This window comes from Marmota marmota, unplaced genomic scaffold (assembly GCF_001458135.2).
Source record: "Marmota marmota marmota unplaced genomic scaffold, marMar, whole genome shotgun sequence".
Taxonomy (NCBI): Eukaryota; Metazoa; Chordata; class Mammalia; order Rodentia; family Sciuridae; genus Marmota; species Marmota marmota.
Genome location: NW_026000294.1, coordinates 7,891,891 through 7,912,356, shown reverse-complemented (window position 1 = coordinate 7,912,356; position 20,466 = coordinate 7,891,891). Strand labels below are relative to the sequence as shown.

Genomic DNA, 20,466 nt, shown 5'->3' with positions numbered 1-20,466 from the left:
TAGGAGGATAAACCAAGCATATATCTAATCAGATGCAATTAGTAAGTGAAATCTGTGTTCTCAGAGCAGCCAAACAGCACTGCTTCCATTTCCAGTATGAGGATACTGAGGTTCTCAAAAGGGGTTTGTTATAATTCACTACACAGAAGTATCTACAGAAACCCAATAATAGACCTCATGTCTCCTGACACCTGGTTCAGTTATCAAACATGATTAAATTGGTACTACTATCATAGAAATATTCAAATAAGTAAACATACATAAGTTTCCTCTTACCTGCTCAGAAACCAGTGTTTTGCTTAAAAATTCTTCTAATTGTTCCATGGTTGTTCATTCAAATGGTGTTAGGTTCTTCCAGTTGTACCCTACAACTCTCTAGATCAATACTAACCCAGAGCCAACCCTATTGAGAAGGGCAGGGTCTCAGGGAGAAATGATTTGAATGTTACTTCCAAAACAGGATTCTGAGTCAGCCCAGCCTCAAGTGGTTTGAGCAGAGCTCCGACAATATGTGGGGTGACGTGTGTGGGTATGCTTACAGTAGGACTGTTTCTGATATTCTGTTTTTTTTCCAAATACAAGAACCCCTCATTTCATGAGGAAAACAAATCTTGATTCCTAATAGTGGCATCTATAGGTATTTAAAGACAATGCAAAGTACCTGGATAGATAAAAGACATATTCCTACCTCTAATTGTTTTATTGTATTGCCAAAATTATAATTTCAGGCTAGTTGTATAGCACCTCACCTCATAAGGCCTTTCATGTTTGTTAGCCCTTTTAATCCTCACAGCTTTGCTTGTAAGATCCAAATGATTATCCCAAGTTGCATATAAGAATACTGACATTCATATATACACAATGGAATATTACTCAGCAATAAAAGAGAATAAAATCATGGCATTTGCAGGTAAATGGATGGAATTAGAGAAGGTAATGCTAAGTGAAGTTGGCCAATCCCCAAAAAAACAAATACCAAATGTTTTCTTTGATATAAGGATGCTGATTTGCAGTGGGATAGAGAGCGGAATGGGAGGAATGGACAAACTCTAGATAGGGCAGAGGGGTTGGAGGGGACAGGAGGGGGCATGGGATTATTAATCATGGTGGAATGTGATAACCATTATTATCCAAAGTACAGATATGAAGATACAAATTTGTGTGAATATACTGTGTATACAACCAGAGATATGAAAAATTGTGCTCTATATGTGTAATAAGAATTGTAATGCATTCTGCTGTCATATATAAATAAAAATAAATTTTTAAAAAGGATAAAAAAAGAATACTGATGTTCTTTTGGTGAAAGTTTTCCAGGCCTTTTTCTATATATGTAAATACATTTTATTTTTCCCCTTAAAATAAAATTAGGCTTATATTTAAAAAAAGAATACTGATGCTCAAAGAAGTATAATGACTTATTCCAGGTAAAACAGGTATTAAGTAGCAGAAGCAAAATTCAAATCTAAGTATATCTCATTTCCAAACTGTTGCTCTTTCCATCACTCTAAGTTGTCAGGAAACAAAATCCACTCACTTTCCAATCTTGATCAATAAATGTCTGTTGAATGTGCAAAAGAGTGAGTAAAAGAATGAATGAGAGGGAGAAGCTCATGTAGTAAAATCCAGGTTGAGCTCCATAGTGGTGTATGTATGTATATGGAAAAAAAAATTTAGGCACATGATGGACAGTGGAGAAAAGAAGCAACCTGCCATCACTGAGCACTTTTGTATGCTAGGAACTGTGCTGCAGCATTCACACATTCATAAATTCTATTTCATTCAGTGCTCACAACACTCCTGTGAGACAGATGTTATTCAGTATCCCACTCCCCAGATGGGGAAACTGAGGACCAGAGATCTTATGCACGTTTCCTAAGGTGGCAGAGCAAAAATTTGACACTGGATCTATCCAACTCCAAAGTTGATCCTCTTTCTATTATAATGGTCTGCTCTGGCAACCTCCAGGTTAGAATCTTAGAGGGAAGTGTTGGTAAGAGTGTATGTGAAGGCAGATGGAAGTGCAGAAATCCAGCAGTAAAAAATGAAATGAAGTTCTTCAAGTCCTGAGCAAGATGGAAGTAAATCAAATACTAATCACGATCTGAATGTGGTCCTCAGATCCTATCACTAGCAGAATCAGAGACAGAAGAGGAACTGGATGACAACCAGCTTTCTAAATGGGGTCCTGATGTCACCCTGTTTCCCAGGGATATTTTTAGACTCAAGTGTCTAGTGGGGACCTTGAGAAGCAGAACTGTAATGTGGGAGCCATTTATATCCCAAAGGTGAGAGTGGCTGCTGAGGTGATGCCAAAACATAAACCAAAGTTGGGGATACATTTTCCCACCCTTGGCCTATAAATAAGCCCAGAGCAGTCACTATGGTAAGGACTATTAACCCTGATGAGCCCTCACCCTAAGGGGCTGTTATTTCTTTCTAACAATTAGGAGGCTTGTGTGGGAGTCTATCTGATGCACTTGGCAGTGGGGGCGGGGAGTTAGCAGCTGCTCAAAAGCCTCTAAATTGCCAGGGGGTGGGTCTGCTTCCTAAGAGAAAAGGAGAGAGGGGAGAAACAACTGTGACCAGTTCCTCTGCCATAGGCCCCCTGACCTGACTTCCTAGGGGATTATAGGAGACTCCTAGGCAGGAGACTTAGAAAATATGGCAGACATCTGCTGCTGACTTAATGGCTTATTTTATATCCACCTCCTGCAGTTTCTTCACAGGAGCGGAAAGGGGTAGTAACTACACTGCAGGTGAGTTTGGGTGGAACCAGAGCCTTGACATCCCATATCTCACTCACACACACACACACACACACACACACATATACATATATACACATACATAAATATATGCATGTATATGTGTATATATACACATACATATATGTATATATGTATGTGTATATATATGCATATATATCCACACATATGTGTGTGTATACATATATATATTTTTTGGAGGGGGGGAACACCAGGGATTGAACCCAGGTATCCCCCCCACATCCCCAGCCCATTTTTTACAAATATTTTTGTTGTTGTTGTTGATAGACCTTTATTTTTTATTTATTTATACGTGGTGCTGAGAATCAAACCCAGTGCCTCACACATGCCAGGCAAGTGCACTATCGCTGAGCCCCAGCCCCAGCCCCAGCTCCCCAAAGCCCTTTTTAAAATTTTTTATTTTGAGGGCTGGGGTTGTGGCTTAGTGGTGGCGTGCATGCCTAGCATGCATGGGGCACTGGGTTCGATTCTCAGCACCACATACAAATAAATAAATAAATAAATAAATAAATAAATAAATTCCATCAACAAATAAAAATATTTTTAAAAAAATTTATTTTGAGACACGGTCTCTTGTTGCTTGGGGCTTCATTAAGTTGCTGAGGCTGGTCTGGAACTTGCAATCCTCCTGCCTCCACCTCCCAAGTCACTGGGATTACAGGTGTGCACCACTGCGCCTGGCCGAGTATTTAAGACTCCACACCAAAACTGGAGAAAAATATCATTTGTTCATGCTGGAAATTCAGGATACCAAAGCCCTCAGTCATAACTGACTCTGTGACCTTAGGCAGATCCCTTTACCTTTTTGAGACTGTTTCTCCATCTGTAAAGCAAAAGGACCACTCAAACTCTTAGGACCTTTGTAGTTCTGACTGTGAAGGATCAGATTTCCCTGTTCTCAAAATTCTTTACTCTTTCCTTTTACTACCTTCATAGCTTCTAGGGAGTTTTGAGGGTAATGATGCTACAGAAGATCCAATCAGCTATTTCTACCTTCCTGCAAAGCCAGGAAGGAAAGGTGAGAGATAAGCTCTAAGACAAGGCAACCCATTTTCCCTCACACGTGGAGTAAAATGAATAAAGGAAGAAATAGGAAAAGGAGTAGGTTCAGAGCAGCTTTATATCCTTTGGGGTTATGGGAACATTGTGGTATGGGGAAACAGGACTGGAGTTCTCAGAACTTTTAGAGACTTTGGAAAGTAATTGTACATGGTCCTAGTTACCATCAGCATTCATACTAATTTTGTTGCTGCAAAAAGGACTAGAAACAGGCCTGAAGCCTGTTAGGATATGGTGTAAAGCACAGGCATCCAAGAGCATGGATTTCCCCTCAATGTGGCAGAAGACGTAGCTTTACTTGTGAGTGAGAAGAGCCTGGAAGGCAAAGCTAGTGGGCTGAGTCTGAAATGACCCACTCTGAAACTCTGGGAAGTAACTAGGTTTTGGAGTGGAAAGTCTTGGGTTTTGAGTGGGTTAAATGAAGCTGCCCTGAGCTTTGAGGAGTTTCCCATAATTGGTAGTCAGTGAAGGAAATGAAGGACCCAGGACCCCTAGAAAGTGAGGTAAGAATCAAGAGAAACAGGACTAGGATGACCCCATGGAGGTGAGGATTATGTAAGACAGGTCCCTTTGAGGCCAACATGGTATATATATGTGCACTGTGAAGCGGGGAGAGCAGAGCAAGAACTGGAGCATATCCCGAAGCCTGGAAAGTACTAGGAACAGAGGTCCTGGGAAAAAGAGAGATTTTTGGGAAGACTGTGATTCGCAAGGGCTTTGAGCTAAAGGGCATCCAAATGGGGATATTGGCATTTTAAAAGAAGAGCATGAAAGAGCTAACTCTATGCTGGGTTGTGGCTCAGTAGCAGAGTGCTTGCCTTGCACATGTGAGGCCCTGGGTTCAATCCTCAGCACCACATAAAAATAAATAAATAAAATAAAGATATTGTGTGCATGTATAACTAGACAGATTTTTTTTTAAAAAAGGGCTAATTCTATAACAAGGCATGGCTAAATTATGAATTTCAGATGCTAATGAGAGGGCATAAAAGACATACCAGTGCAAAGCATCATGGGTCTCCTCCAGCCCACTTGGTCCAGCTCCACAGGGATACTCTGTGAGATGGGCAGAGAGTGGCATTTTTCCAAAAGGATTTTGAGTGGTGGAGTCCTTGGTGACGGTTCAGCTGGGGGAAATAAGGCCTGCAAAAACCAAACAACAACCAAATAGAATTACTTAATAGAAGTGAGGAGCAAGCCAGCACTTGGCTTAAATGTCAGAGCTTCCATTTTGAAATGTCATTTGGTCCAGGCCCCAAATACAAGCAGGGTGAACATGTGCCATTAATAAATTCAAGCAAATACTCAAATACCAAGAGCTTAGAAGATACCAGGGAGTGGAAAAAATGAAAAACGAGCAACTCGTTTAAAGAAAATAACAGTCATTGTTTCTCTTTTCTAGGGCGTGTGTGTGTGTGTGTGTGTGTGTGTGTGTGTTTGGTTTATATTGAGATACAAGGAGTGAGGGTTCTGCATTTGCAAGACTTTATCATTTACTCATTGTAAGATCTGGGGGGCAAATGATTCATCTCTCTGAGTCTCACTTTCTTCCTTTGCATATAAGGAATAGTCAGAGTATGTCCCTTTCAGAGTTGCAGGGATGAGGAAATGAGATAATACAAGTAAAGCACATAATAAAGTACTTTGTTAAAAACAAGTGTGTGTGCATGCACACACAAGAATGACAGAGACAGAGAGACAGAGAAATGCTCCCTTGCAAAAGCACATCTTAGCTAAGATCAAACCCAAGTCCTTCTACTCACCATCAACATAGCCTGCTGTCTTCATCCCAACTCCTTTTATTTTCCAAAATCTTGACCTCCAGGTAAAAAACATGGAAAGGAACCAAGATCTATGGCATCTCTGTGGTGTATCTGATATATATCAGAGACTCTGATAAATCATCCTATTTACCATACTATCTCATTATTCATAACTACTTCACAATGTAGACAGTAGCCCATTTTACAGTCAGAAAACTAAGGCTAGAAAGGGAAATGCATTTTCCAAGGTCATACAACTAATAAGTGATAAGTCTATCTGACTACAGTCCTGCTATACTGTATTTCTAGACAACATGAAAATAACACCTTGGTGCCTACATCCTTCATTCCTCCCCAACGCTCCTAAGTCACTATGGAAACAGTAGAGGTTTCTTCCACCCGTGTCACTTATTCATAAGAAGATTGGATATAAGTAGCAGTTAACAGTCTATATGACCCTTGGAAATTAGTTTAGCAATTGGGCAGAGACAAATTCTCAATTCAGTCCATTCTTGCAACAGTCACTGGGTCATACTGAAAACAGAGCTTCAGACAGTAGCTCTGTATGTATCTAATGGCATGGTCTCAGGGTTGATTTTAACCACTCCTCTTAATCCTAACTTATTTACTTTGCCTTCCAGACCCATAAACCATTAGAACTGGAAAGTTTACAAATCAAAAAATCTGATCTCCCCACAATGAAACAGATGGGAGGAAAAAAAAAAAACTGAAGCCCAGCAATGAAAGGGACTGGGCCCTTGAATTATTTTTATTATACGTAGAAGTAAGAGGCTAACTATACAGTATATTGTCAAACTATGTACTTTTACTGAGGCCCATACTAAATTAAGGAAAAGTTGGACCCATCCAGAGTATATAAGAGTTGAAGGAAGGGAGGACAGAGGAAAAAGGCAAGAGTGGCTGGCAATTTGGTTGGCAAACCTAACTATTGTTTCTTTTACAGAGCACATATTGTGCTACCAGCTTAAAAATAGGCAGCAGGTAAGAGACTGAAGAAAGTGAACTTGATAATTCTCACAGGATTCCAGTATGAAGTAAGAGGCTATATAGAACCAGCACTGGCCAAAAGTCTAACTCCTTGTATTCTGCATCTACCACCGATTCATTCTGTATATCCTTAGACAAGGCTCAGTCTTTTCATCTGTACAACGGAGACAGTAGCCACTGCCTTAACTACTTCTGAGCATGGATATGAGTATTATTTGTAGGCATAAGCTTAATAAAATGAGATAATGGTGATAAGACCAAAACAACACTGGAAGGGAGAGGAACACTGGGGCTTCAAATGAAATAATAGAATTAAAGGCATATAGTGTTGATATAATATTTATGTTATAAATAGTATTTGATATACTAAGTATAATATTCTTTATTACCTAGAAAGGAAGCAGAGGGGACTTCTTATCTCCAGTAGAAAAATAAAGGAAACAAAATTACCATAGATACATATATGACTACACCTATGGTGCAGCACTACATTATGTACAACCAGAGAAATGAAAAGTTGCACTGCAATTCTGTATAATAAATCAAAATGCATTATGATGTCACATACCTAATTAAAATAAATAAATAAATTTTAAAAAATCAAAGTGGTTAAATGATTTATCAAAAGTCACATGTCTGGTAAAGTACAAGATCCAGGACTTACAACTAGGATTTTTGACTCCAAATCCAATGTTTTCTTTCTTTGTATGTCATGCCCTATCATCTGTAATATGAGAATAATGATAATAATATTTATAATTATAGAAGTTTTACAAATCACTTTATGCACTGGAAAGAATTATGCAAAGTATAAAGTCATGTCTTATCATTCTTCCTCTTCCTCATATAATTTGTATTCTACTAATTCCCACTAAGGTGTTAGCTAATGATAGGCTTAAGGTATAGTCCTTTCCTGTGATATGTGCTTTTAATAGTGAACACAATAGCTAACATTTATTGTACAATGTCTCTTGACCACGCACTGTTATAAGTACTCCTGTGTATTTACTCATTTCATCCTTAAAACAAGCCTATAGGGTAGATATTATTATCATCCCCATTTCAAAACTAGTCCCTGACTCATAAGGTAGTTGTTTTGATAAAATTACATATAAGAGGTTGTGAGGGGAATGGGAAAATAAACAAGGAGAGATATGAATTACAGTGGATGGGGTAGAGAGAGAAGATGGGAGGGGAGGGAGGGGGGATGGTAGAGGATAGGAAAGGTAGCAGAATACAACAGTTACTAATAGGGCATTATGTAAAAATGTGGATGTGTAACCGATGTGATTCTGCAATCTGTATTTGGGGTAAAATTGGGAGTTCATAACCAACTTGAATCTAATGTATGAAATATGATATGTCAAGAGCCTTATAATGTTTTGAACAACCAATAAAAAAAAATTGAGTTCATATATGTAAAATGCTGAAAACAGTGTCTGGGCACAAAACAAACACTGTGTAAATTCTAGCTATAATTAGTGGTATTACTCTCCCCATTTTCTACGTACATAGAGTGAGGCTTGGAGACCCTTAATGAGACCCATTCACAATCTCTGATGATGTTAGAGGAAGTGGTGCAAATTGCAACTTATAGACACATAACCCATTAGAACTGGAAATGTGTCCCACCTCCTCTAACATCATTCACCTTAAAGCTGCAGTGATAGAGCTTACCACAGCCAAATCTGGGCCAAAACAGTCAGTTTCAGGAGCTTCTAGCTCTGAAAGATTGGATGAGTACACCTCAAAAATAAAAACACTCCAAAAGAAGCTAGCCAAAGCCCACTGTTGCTCTGAGTAATGCAGAAGAGCCTGGGCCATTATCAATTTTTTTTTAGTTACATTTTCATATAATAATTGAATGCAATGTGTGGGCATTGCTACTTTACAATGTATTGTTTTCATATCCAATATCCCAATTTAGCCTCACTAGAGACCTGAGAGATGCCTGAGGTGAGGATGAGAATTTTCAACTGGCAGAGAAAGCTGCTAAAACCCAGAGGGAAGGTAAGATTTGTGGCAGAGATGAGACTACAATTTTCATATCCTATTTGGCTCCCAGTTTCTGTGTGTCAGAGGAAATCCTTTCCCTTCCCTCAGACTCAGTGTAAATCATCTGTAAAATGTGTATCATCTGTAAAATGAAGTGAATGAACCAGATGGTCAACAGGACCCCTGACCTACACCGATGTCCCTCACATTCACAGCTGTTTTGCTCCACTTTTGCAGTTTCACTGGGCTGGTTGTTGTTGTTGTTGTTTGTTTTGTGTTTTTCTTTGTACAGGGAACTGAATCCAGGGGTGCTTAACCACTCAGCAACATCCTTAGCCCTTTTCTGTATTTTATTTAGAGACAGGGTCTCACTGAGTTGCTTAATGTGCCTCGCTTTTGCTGAGCCTGGCTTTGAACTTGCAATCCTCCTGCCTCAGCCTCCTAAACTGCTAGGATTATAGGCATGCACTACTGGCCTGGCTAGGCTGGTGTTTTAAACACCAAGGAAAGCTAGACAGTATCTCTGTGAAACCAGCAGAGGGCATAGGATGCCTGCAGAGAAGAGCCACTAGGAAACCACTAGGCAAAAAGGAGGTGACCAGTCTCTCACTGAACTTAAAGAGTTAATTATAAGTTTAGATTGGAGGCAAGAATTAGTGAAAAGATCCCCAGGAACTGTCTGGTTCAAATTCACATTGTTCTGATGGAGAAACTGAGCTCCAGTGAGAGGAAGAAACTGGACTAAGGTCACAAAGCTGATCATGAGCAGAAATGAAATTAGAACCCAGTGTTACCTGATTTTCAGACACTATTATTTCAACAGTACCAATCAGCTTACTGCTATATGCTACTCTCTTGAATTCTTTTACAATTATTTATAATTTATCAAATTTCAGTAGTAGTAGTAGTAGTAGTAGTAGTAGTAGTGATTGCTACCACTTTGTAGATATCCACCAAGGGCATTGTACATAGTACTAGGCTGCATACTTTACATACACTGTTTTTTTTTTTTTCACAACAGCCCTTTAGGTAGGCAGTATTTAAACCCATTTCACAAATGAGAGGGCAACTCACATCCAATCCTTAGTAATTTTAAAGCCTGTGCTTTTAAAGATCCCACAAGGCATCTGCATCTAGCATATATGGCCCACTAGGAATGTAATTTGTCCATCTGTGACCCTCTTCCAGGTTATAGGTGACCCTGGACATGCAGTGCCCGACTGCAATTGTTAGCTAATGGAGTAACCTGGTATACTTATTTGCTTGCTTGTTTGATTGTTGGTGTTAAAACCACTGCAATAAAAATTACTTCCACAGTATAACTCCAATATTTATGTTTTATAGCTTACCATAACTGAAAAATATAGAAAGAGAATGCTTGTAAACATATTAATGCCTTTCTCCAAAAAACAGGACTATTGCTTCTGTCCTGATTGGGCCCAAATGCTCTAAAAGTGGGATGGGAGAGATGATAGAAACAGCTCTACAAAGGTAATCCATTTCACCCTACCATAATGAAGAAGAATTTTAATTAACTATTCTTTAAAAAATACTTTTGCCCTAAAATAATCTGGAGAAAGGATATCATGTCTCCTTATAAAAACATTCTTCAGGCTCAAAGTCAGATTTCCCTCTAGTGTTTATTCAACATTCCTTCCACAATAATTCTAGCATATTTATTTTTTCATCCTTGAGTAGGGGTATGCTGAAGAGCTGCCTGTTACTACTCAAATTAAGTCCCCTGGAAACAACAGATAAAATACTTGATTTAAAGTCAAAAATAAGAACCTGGGGCTGGAGATGTAGCTCAGTGGTAGAGTGCATGACTTAGCATGCAGGAGGCTCTGAGTTTGATCACCAGCACATACACACACAAAAAAATTAAGAACTCAAATTTGAACTCAAATTCTATCACAATCTGCATGACTGTGGATAAGTCACATTGAGCTCCAGTTTCCTCACTGGTAAAATGAGGATAGTCCCACCTATTTCACAAGGTTAGTGTAAGAATTAAATGGAAATAATACATGACAGTATCCTGCCAGATACTGGATATGAAGCTCTTCTCAATAAATTATGGGAGAAGAATATAAATGGACTGTCCTTAGTTTATATTCTTCAGGTCAAATAATTTAGGGTGTTGTTACTAGAAAAGTACCTAAAGACACCAAGCGCAGCCTACTGCACTAATAAGGAAACTGAGATCCAGCAAGATGAAAGGATTTATCTCAATATAATATAGACAACAGAGCACAGAGCTAGGACACAAATGTAGATCTTCTGTCACAGCTCAGAGGCTCCCCTGGAGCCCAGGATCTAGATCTACTTCCTGCTGGAGGGGAAGGGAAGGAAGAAGGCGGACAAAGCCAGGGAAATGTCTCACAACCTAAGAAAAATGGGAGAGCATGACTCCCTTAGACATAATTAAATGACCATGGCCATATTCCTACTATTCTCAGGGCTTCAGGATCAGTCAAGTTCCCTGCACCTGACTGCTAGGAGCATTCCTTTCAGGACATCTCTGGCTGATGGTGGGATATGGGGTATGAGGTATGAGTTGAGCTGGCTTCTGGGTCCCAAATATTTCAAATAGTTATTTGGAAAAGCCAGCCTTACCTGAGAATGACAAACTCCAGAGCAGACCTTGGTGGCTTTGCCTTCTGCATCCCCTGCACCCATTTCCATCTCAAGCTTCTGGGGCTTCCTGGCCTGGCTGGACTCCTCTGGTCCCAAATTTTCCTCCTGCTCTTTCATTTCACTGGGCCTCTCCTCCAACTTCTCCATGACAGCCTCAGTGGTGAACCTCTTGGCATAGGCACCCAGTTTAGGGGGCTCTCTGGAACTGTCCTCTTCCTTGAGGAAGCTGACCACAGTCTCTGTGTCTTCGTCAAGCTCCTCAGAGGAGGAGTGCTCCCTGGTGGAGGTATGGCAGTTGCCGTGGCAGTGGCCTTTCTGCTTTACTGGGTTATCCTGGAACTTGAAGACTGCTGAGGTCATAGAAGAGGTGGCAGCATCACAGGGACCTGATAGAGCCTGACCAGGAATCTCCTCACCTTCAACGCTCATCTCAAAAGTGCATGAAGTGTGTGGGGCCTTCCGGTGATGGCGTCGGCACCTTCCCATAGCATTGCCCCACAGGTTGGATTCAGTGGTTTGGCAGGGCAGATCAAGTGGGAAGGAGACTTGGGAGGTAGTGCCTTCCAGGATGAAGCCATCGCTGCAGTAGGGTTCACGGTGGCGGCGGCCCAACTGTGGCTCTTCACGGGAGAATGACCGCCACTTGCGGGCCGCTTCAGCCATATTGTTGAAGAATTTGACAACGACACTGAATGGAGCCATCTTATCTCTGTGCTGATGTCCAGGGCTCTCCTCATAGATGCCTTCTGTGTCTCCTTCCAAGGTGGAGCCCTCAATGGTGGTCTCAAGCTCCTGGATTCTGGTGTCTTCTATCCAGGTAGAAGGGGCCTCATGACTCCTGGGAGACATGTTTTTCAGGTAGCTTCTGCATTGTCTGTCACTACTGAAGTGCCCAGGAACCTCTTCCTCCTCCCAGAAATCTTCCTCCACTTGGATGCCAAAATCCTCAGAGGCTAGCACCTTCTGGTTTTCCCTCTTGGGTGCTTGCACAAGCCCCTGCACATCTTCAAGGAAAGGCTCCAACCCCTCAATGTGGCCTGCATAGGAATGGCGGAAGGGTTTTAGAGCATCCTCAATATTCCGTATCCTGTAGACACCTGTGGCTTCCTGTGGCTCCTGGACCTTGCTACTCCTAAGGGGAGTATTCTTAGAGGCCCCAGTAGAAGTCTTTGACCTCCTGAATGACTTCATTCGATCCATGAAGGTGACTTTGGATTTTACCTCTGATGGTCTGGAGATGTCTTCCAGCAAAATCATGGACTGAGGTCGCTTCCTCTGGCTGGAAGCTCCTTTTCTGCGACTCACAAAATTCCAGATCTTATTGACTTTTGTCTTCTTCTTGTTCCAACCACTCTCTTCCTTGGGACTCATGTCTCTCTGGATACACTGCTCAGATCCCTCTAGCTCCTCCAGCCTCACCTCCTTAGTCAAGCCTTCTACCTCAGGGGGGTCTGGGAAGACCTGAGCCTGGCAGCCATTGGGCACCAGCTCTGAGAAGGAAGCAGTCCGGCAGATGCTGAGAGTCTCCATGGTCACAGCAGGAATGGGCCACCAAGGCACAGGGGGAGGGGAGGGGGAGGGAGGAGGAGGAAGAGGGAAAAGAAAGAGGGAGTGTGAGGGAAGGAGAAAGAATATTAATGATAGAAAGAGAGTGAGAGAGAGAGAGAGAGAGAGAGAGAGAGAAGTGCTAGGTTAGGCAAGGCTAAAAACAGGGTACTTTATAGATTCGTAATGATCAAATACATAGAACACACTTTATCACAACTGGAGTGCCAAATCTTGAAGACCTTTACAAAGCAAAAACTCATTATTTTGGACCCACTAGTTTAAGATCTGGATCCAAGATTACAGTTTGTGTGTCAAGGAAAGCTTTGATTGCCATTTAAATACAAAAAAAAATTGAGAAGGGCATAACTTAAAGCTATTATCAGACTATGACAACTGAGGAAAATGCATTAAAAAAAAACTAAGAGAAGGCTAAAAGGTACCTCAGAAATATGTGTGTTGATTCTCTCAATTTACAGGGAAGCACTTGAGATTCAGAAGACATATGTCTTGCCCAAGCCACAAAGCCAAGGGAGCAGCAGGTAGGGATCCAGTCCATGCTTCCCTCTAGCGTTTGCTCCTTCATTCACTCAGGAATCCAGCCTGAGAGAACTCACCTATCAGATTACCTGCTCAAGCAAACATCCTCCAGCTAAATGCTGGATCCCAAAATGAGTCAGACATACACACTTAGTCATCCAGGTTCACAGGCTACTGGGAGAGACCTGTGGATGTAAACAAACTATTACAATTGAGCCAATATTATACATGCCCTAATAGGTGTATGCACAGCAGCAGCAAAAGCTTGGAGGGAATAAAGGAGAAGATAGTGGACTGGGAGGTAATGGAGGTTGGGCAGAAGACCAAAGAGGTGATTATGGCCCCTAAGAATACCTCCCAGAATAGCTGGGACCAGAAATGAGAGCTCTCTTTTGATGGAGTCTCTCTCTCCATATAGTCAGTGCCCTTTGCCCTTCTGCCCTGCACAGTCTGAAAACAAATTTGCTAAGAAGGAGACCAAGAGGAGAGGGCAGACCCATCAAACCATCAAGCTGACAGATGATGACTTGACTGCTTCTGCTTTCTTGGTGGTTTTTCTTAGGAACCAGCTCACCAGGCTCAGAGGTGTCTGTTCCTCCTCTGTTCTTCATAGCTAACTTTCACTTGATATTTTTAAGCCAAAAAGGAAAAGACTGAAACATACCTCAGAAATCCATTTTGTCATTTTACAGAAAGGCACTGGGAATCCAGAGAAGACATATTACTTGCCTAAGTCACACAGCCAAGGGAGCAGTAGGATGATGCATTTTACCTTGTGTCCTTCCTGTATGTATGTGAATAGCCTACAGAGAATGATTCAGAAAATGTTCAAGTTGGAAGAGACCTGAAAGATGAGCTCGTTTGGGAAAATGGGACCAAAAGTAGGCACACTTGATTATGATCATACAGCAAGTCCATGGCAGGCCAAGAAGAGAAGCCGTAGTCCCACTGCCTCCTAGGACAGGCAGAGTCTTTATCTCTGTACTACACTGGCATCCTTATCCATGAGTTCTGTTTCCTCCAAGTAGGCTGAGGATAATAAGATTTTAATATTCATAAGTGCCAGACAGTGCAGTAAGTTCTTTATATTTTTAGTTCTCACATCAGCTCTATGAGGTAGATACTACTACTTCCATTTTAAAGATAGTCCAACTGAGACATAGAAAGCTCAATTGATTTAGTCTACATTCTCCATAGCTGCTAAGTAATGGTGTTGAGATTTGAATGCAGAAGTGGGGATCTAGAGGCCATGCTCTTAAATATACTATATCCTTTTTTAGAACATGGGTTTATACAGAAGATGGTCCATATATAAGTCTGCCTGCCTGCCTCACGAATTCTTTTGGTAATAAGAGCAGGATGTGTTTCCTAAAATGCATCTGGACACAAAATATCAGTATCAGGGCCTATAGTAGGGCATAGTGAAAGAATGGGTTGGTGGGAGATGCTCACCATACCTGATAATCTTCCTATAAAAAGCCTTCCCAAGTTAGGCAAGTTAAATCAGGATTTTACTTTCCCCAGTTGTCCACCCAGCCATAGCCCTTTCCTTTGGAATTTACTCCAAGTGCATTCCAAAACAAAACCAAAAAAAAAAAAAAAGAATATAACATGAAAAAATTCAGCCTTGCATCTAAGTGCAAATAATGTCAGCAAGAGCTTTGAGATCCCCTCACCTACCCCATCCATCATTTGACAGGATGAAACTGAGGCACAGAAAATGCTAATGAAAATCATGGTATCTGAAAAAAATTTAAAAAAAGATCATATTTACAAAATCACTAAAACATTTAGAAATAAATTGAACCAAAGAGGAGAATGACTTGTATACTGAGAACTATAAAATATCAATGAGAAAAAAGAATCAGACACAAATATATGGAAAAATGCTCCATATTCATGTATTAGAACATATAATATTTTAACATGTCCATACCACCTGTCTTAGTCTGTTTTCTATTGATATAACAGAACTCTTGAAACTGGGTGATTTATAAAGAAGAAGATTCATTTTGGCTGATGGTCCTAGAGACTAGGAAATTCAAGAACATGGTACCAGACTCTGCTCATCTTCTGGTGAGAAAAAAAAAAGAAGAGAAAGTAGGCATGTGCAGAAGTGATAAAACATGAGGGATGGCCTTGCTGTGTAACAAACCACTCTTGAAAGAAAGACATTAATCCTTCTTAATGACCTAATCACCTCTTAAAGGCCTCACCTCCCCTTGCAGCCAATAATGACAGTCAAACCTCAATATAAGTTTTGAATGGGACAAACCATAATTAACCATAGCACTACCCAAAGCAATCTACAGGTTCAATGCAATTGCCATGAAAAGTCCAATGACATTTTTTCACATAAATAGAAAAAAAAATCTTAAAATTCATATGAAACCACAAAAGATTTATTAATTTAAGGCATATAGAATATTTCATATTCTCTATATAGAATATTTCATCCATCAACGAGCAAATATATTTTCTTCTCAGCAGCACATGGATCCTTCTCTAAAACAGACCATATCTTATGCCACAAAGCAACTCTTAGTAAAATCGAAAAAACAGAGATAATACCTTGCTTTCTATCAGACCACATGGAGTGAAATTAGAAATCAATGATAAAATAAAAAATAGAAGCTAGTATAACAAATGAAGACTAAATAATATACAATTGAGTGATGAATGGATAATAGAAGAAATCAAGGATGAAATTTTAAAAATTCTTAGAGATAAATGAGAACACTGATACAACATTTCACAATGTCTGGGACACTATGAAGGCAGTACTAAGAGGAAAATTTAATGCATTGAGTGCATTCATTAAGAGAATAAAAAGTCAACAAATAAGTGACCTAACATTACATCTCAAAGCCCTAGAAAAAGAAGAACAAATCAACACCAAAAGCAATAGAAGACAGGAAATAATTAAAATCAGAGCTGAAATCAATGAAATCAAAGCAAAACAAACAATTGAAAAAATTGACAAAACAAAAAATTGGTTCTTTGAATAAATAAATAAATAAAATAGATAAACCCCTGGCCATGTTAACATATTAACATATTACTAAAATACAAGATGAAGAAGGAAATATCACAACAGACACATCTGAAATACATATTTTGAAAATTTATACTCTAATAAAATAGAAAATATCAAAGACATTGACAAATTTCTAAAGGTATATGACCTACCCAAATTCAATGAGGAGGTCATACATGATTTAAACAGATCAATTTCAAGTAATGAAATAGAAAATGCCATTAAAAGCTTACCAACCAAGAAAAGCCTATGACCAGATGGATTCTCAGCCGAGTTCTACAGATATTCAAAGAAAAATTAACCAATACTCCTCAAAGTATTCCATGAAATAGAAAAGGAGGGAACCCTTCCAAACTCATTCTATAATGCTAATATCACCCTGATACCAAAACCAGACAAAGTCACATCAAGAAAATAAAACTTCAGTCCAATATCCCTAATGAACATAGATGCAAAAATTTTCAATAAAATTCTGGCAAATCACATACAAAAACATATCAAAAAGATAGTGCACCATGATAAAGTGGGATCCATTCCAGGGATGCAGGGTTGGTTCAATATACGGAAATCAATAAACATAATTCATCATATTAATACACTTAAAAACAAGAATTAGGGGCTGGGATTGTGGCTCAGCAGTAGAGCACTTGTCTAGCATGGGTGGGGCCCGGTTCGATCCTTGGCACCACATAAAAAAATAAAGGTATTGTGTTGTGTCCATCTACACCTAAAAAATAAATACTTTAAAAAAAACAACTCAATTCACAATAGATGCAGAACAAGAATTTGGCAAAATACTGCACACCTTCATGTTCAAAACAAAAGAAAAACTAGGGATTGTAGGAGCATACCTCAACATTGTAAAAGATATATATGCTAAACCCAAGATGAGTATCATTCTAAATGGAGAAAAATTGAAATCATTCCAGCTAAAAACTGGAACAAGACAAGGATATCCTCTTTCACCACTTCTATTCAACACCATCCTTGAAACTCTAGCCAAAGCAATTAGACAAAAGAAAGAAATTAAAGGGATACAAAGAAAAGAACTTAAACTATCACTATTAGCTGTTGGCATGATTCTCTAACCAGAAGATCCAAACAATTCCACCAGAAAACTTCTAGAACTAATGAAGTCAGCAAAGTAGCAGGGTATAAAATCAACAACGACAAATCAAACATATTCCAATACATCAGCAATGAATCCACTGAAAGAGAAATTAGGAAAACTATTCCATTCACAATAGCCTCAAAAAATAAAATACCTCAGAATCAATCTAACAAAAGAGGTGAAAGACCTCTACAATGAAAACTATAGAACACTAAGGAAAGACATTGAAGAAAACCTCAGAAGATCTCCCATCCTCCTGGATAGGCATAATTAATATTGTAAAAATAGCCATACTATCAAAAGTGCTATATAGATTTGATGGAATTCTTATTAAAATCTCAATGTATTCTTCATAGAAATAGAAAAAGCAATCATGAAATTTATTTGGAAAAATAAGAGACCCATAATAGGTAAAGCAATCCTTAGCAAGAAAAGTGAAGCAGGAGGCATCACAACACCATAGCTTAAACTATACTACAGAGCTATAGTAACAAAAATGGCATGGTATTGGCACCAAGATAGACTCTTAGACCAATGGTACAGAATAGAAGATACAGGTAAGACAAACCCACATAAATACAGTTATCTCATATTGGACAAGGGTGCCAAAAACATTCACTGGAGAAAAGATAGCTTATTCAACAAATGGTGCTGACAAACTGGAAATTCATATGTAGCAAAATGAAAATTAACCTCTTTCTCTCACCCTGCACAAAAATCAACTCAAAGTGGATCAAAGACTTAGGCAATAGAGCAGAGACTCTGGGTCTAATAGAAGAAAAAGTAGGCCCAAATCTTCACCACATTGGCCTAGGATCTGACTTTCTTAACAAGACTCCTAAAGCAAAAGAAGTAAAATCAAGAATCAATAATGGGATGGATTCAAATATTAAAAAAGCTTCTTCTCAGCAAAGGGGTCAATTAATAACATGAGGAGAGAGCCTATAGATTGGGAGAAAATCTTTACCACATGCACCTCTGATAAAGCATTAATCTCTAGGATATATAAAGAACTCAAAAACTTAACACCAAAAAAAGAAAATAACCCAATCAATAAGTGGACTAAGGAACTGAACAGACACAGAAGAAATATAATTGATCAACAAATATATGAAAAAGTGTTCTGCTGCAGCCCGGCTGGCTGGGCAAAATAACTGGGGGGGTGACGAGCAACTTGTGTAGATTGATACAGCAGGAGTAGGAGCCGTTTATTGTAGGACAACAGAGGTATTTATACATTCCACACAGCTTATCTTAATTAACATAAATTAGATACAGCAGTCAACCAATAAGAAATCTCCACACTTAATGGCTCGCTGGCATTACTTCACAAACCACTCCTTCTGGCAAAATGCCAGGCGCCATCCAGACTTGTTTACAGGCTCTAACAGTGTTCATCATCTCTAGCAAATATAGAAATGCAAATCAAAACTACTCTTAAGATTTCATCTCACTCCTGTCACAGCTGCAATCATCAAAGATACAGGCGAGGATGTGGTGAAAAAGGTACACTCATACATTGCTGAAGGTACTGCAAATTGGTACAACCACTATGGAAAGCAGTATGGAGATTTCTCAGAAAACTTGGAATGGAACTACCATTTGACCCAGCTATTTCACTCCTTGGTTTATACCCAAATGACTTAAAATCAGCGTACTACAGTAATGCAGCCAAGTCAATGTTTATAGCAACTCAATTCACAATCGCTAAACTATGGAACCAACCTAGGTGTCCTTCAATAGATCAATGGATAAAGAAAATGTGGTATATATACTCAATGGAATATTATTCAGCTTTAAAGAAGAGTGAAATTATGGCATTTGCCAGTAAATGGATGGAGTTGGAAAATATCATGCTAAGTGAAATAAAGCAATCCCCAAAAACCAAAGGCTAAATGTTTTCTCTAATATGCAAATGCTAATTCACAATTAGGCAGGGGGCACTAGGAAAGAATAGCATTACCTTAGTTTAGGTAGAAGGAAGTGTTGGGAGGGGAGGGGAGGGGATGTGGGGATAAGAAAGACAGTAGAATGAAACAGACATTATTATTTTATGTATATATGTAACTACATGACCAATATGATTCTGAAACATGTACACTCAGAAAAATGAGAAATTATATCCCATCTATGTATGATATATCAAAGTGCATAAATGTATTTCACTATCATATATAACTAATTAAAATAATAATAACAAGTTTTGGCAAGGATGTGGAGAAACAGGAATCTTGTACACTATTAATGGAAATGTAAATTAGTTGAGCCATTACGGAAAACAATGTGGAACTTCTTCAAAAGCTAAAAATGACTCGGCAATCTCCCTTATGGGTATATATCCAAAATAAATTAAATCAGTACATGGAAGAAATATCTGGACTCCAATGTTAATTGCAGCATTATTCACAATATCCAAGATACAAAATCAAGCTAAATGTTTATCAATGGCTAAATGGGTAAAGAAAAATTATACACACACACACACACACACACACACACACACACTACACACACACACACAAACCCCAGAATACTATTCACCTTTTAAAAAAAAGAAAAAAAAATCTTGTCATTTGTGACTATAAGAATGAACCTAGTAGACATTGTGTTAAGTTAAATGAGCCAGGCAGGCACAAAATGATAATTACTTCATGATCTCAGTTATTTGTGGAGTTTTAAAAACTAGAATTCATACAGTAGGATAGTGATTTTTGAGGGGGTGGTTGGAAAAAAAGGTGATAATTAGGAAGAAGTTAGCCAAAGGATACAAAATATGTGTTAGGGGGAATAATGTCAAGTGATCTACCATTGAATATTTGATAATTGTTAAGAGAGTAGTTTTAAATGTTCTTAACACAAAAAAATGGTAAGATTGTTAGGCAATGGGTATGTTAATTAGCTTAATTTAGTCATTTCACCATGTATACATATATCAAAATATATTGTTACATATATCAAAATATATATATATATATATATATA

General features: G+C 39.0%; 1 protein-coding gene across 3 annotated transcripts in view; it reads right to left on the bottom strand.

Moving 5' to 3' along the window:
* Arhgef9 (Cdc42 guanine nucleotide exchange factor 9) overlaps positions 1-20,466 on the bottom strand; it is a 374,830-nt gene that overhangs the window by 261,329 nt on the left and 93,035 nt on the right. The window contains exons 1-2 of one of the 3 annotated variants that reach the window (XM_048797207.1): positions 11,231-12,812; positions 4,847-4,991 (exon numbers count right to left, since the gene is read on the bottom strand). In XM_048797207.1, coding sequence (XP_048653164.1) covers positions 4,847-4,991; positions 11,231-12,781 — 1,696 coding nt within the window. In that variant the 5' untranslated portion in view covers positions 12,782-12,812. Of the gene's footprint in view, positions 1-4,846; positions 4,992-11,230; positions 12,813-20,466 lie in introns of those variants that run through there. The other 2 variants (XM_048797206.1, XM_048797209.1) reach the window with 2 other exon arrangements.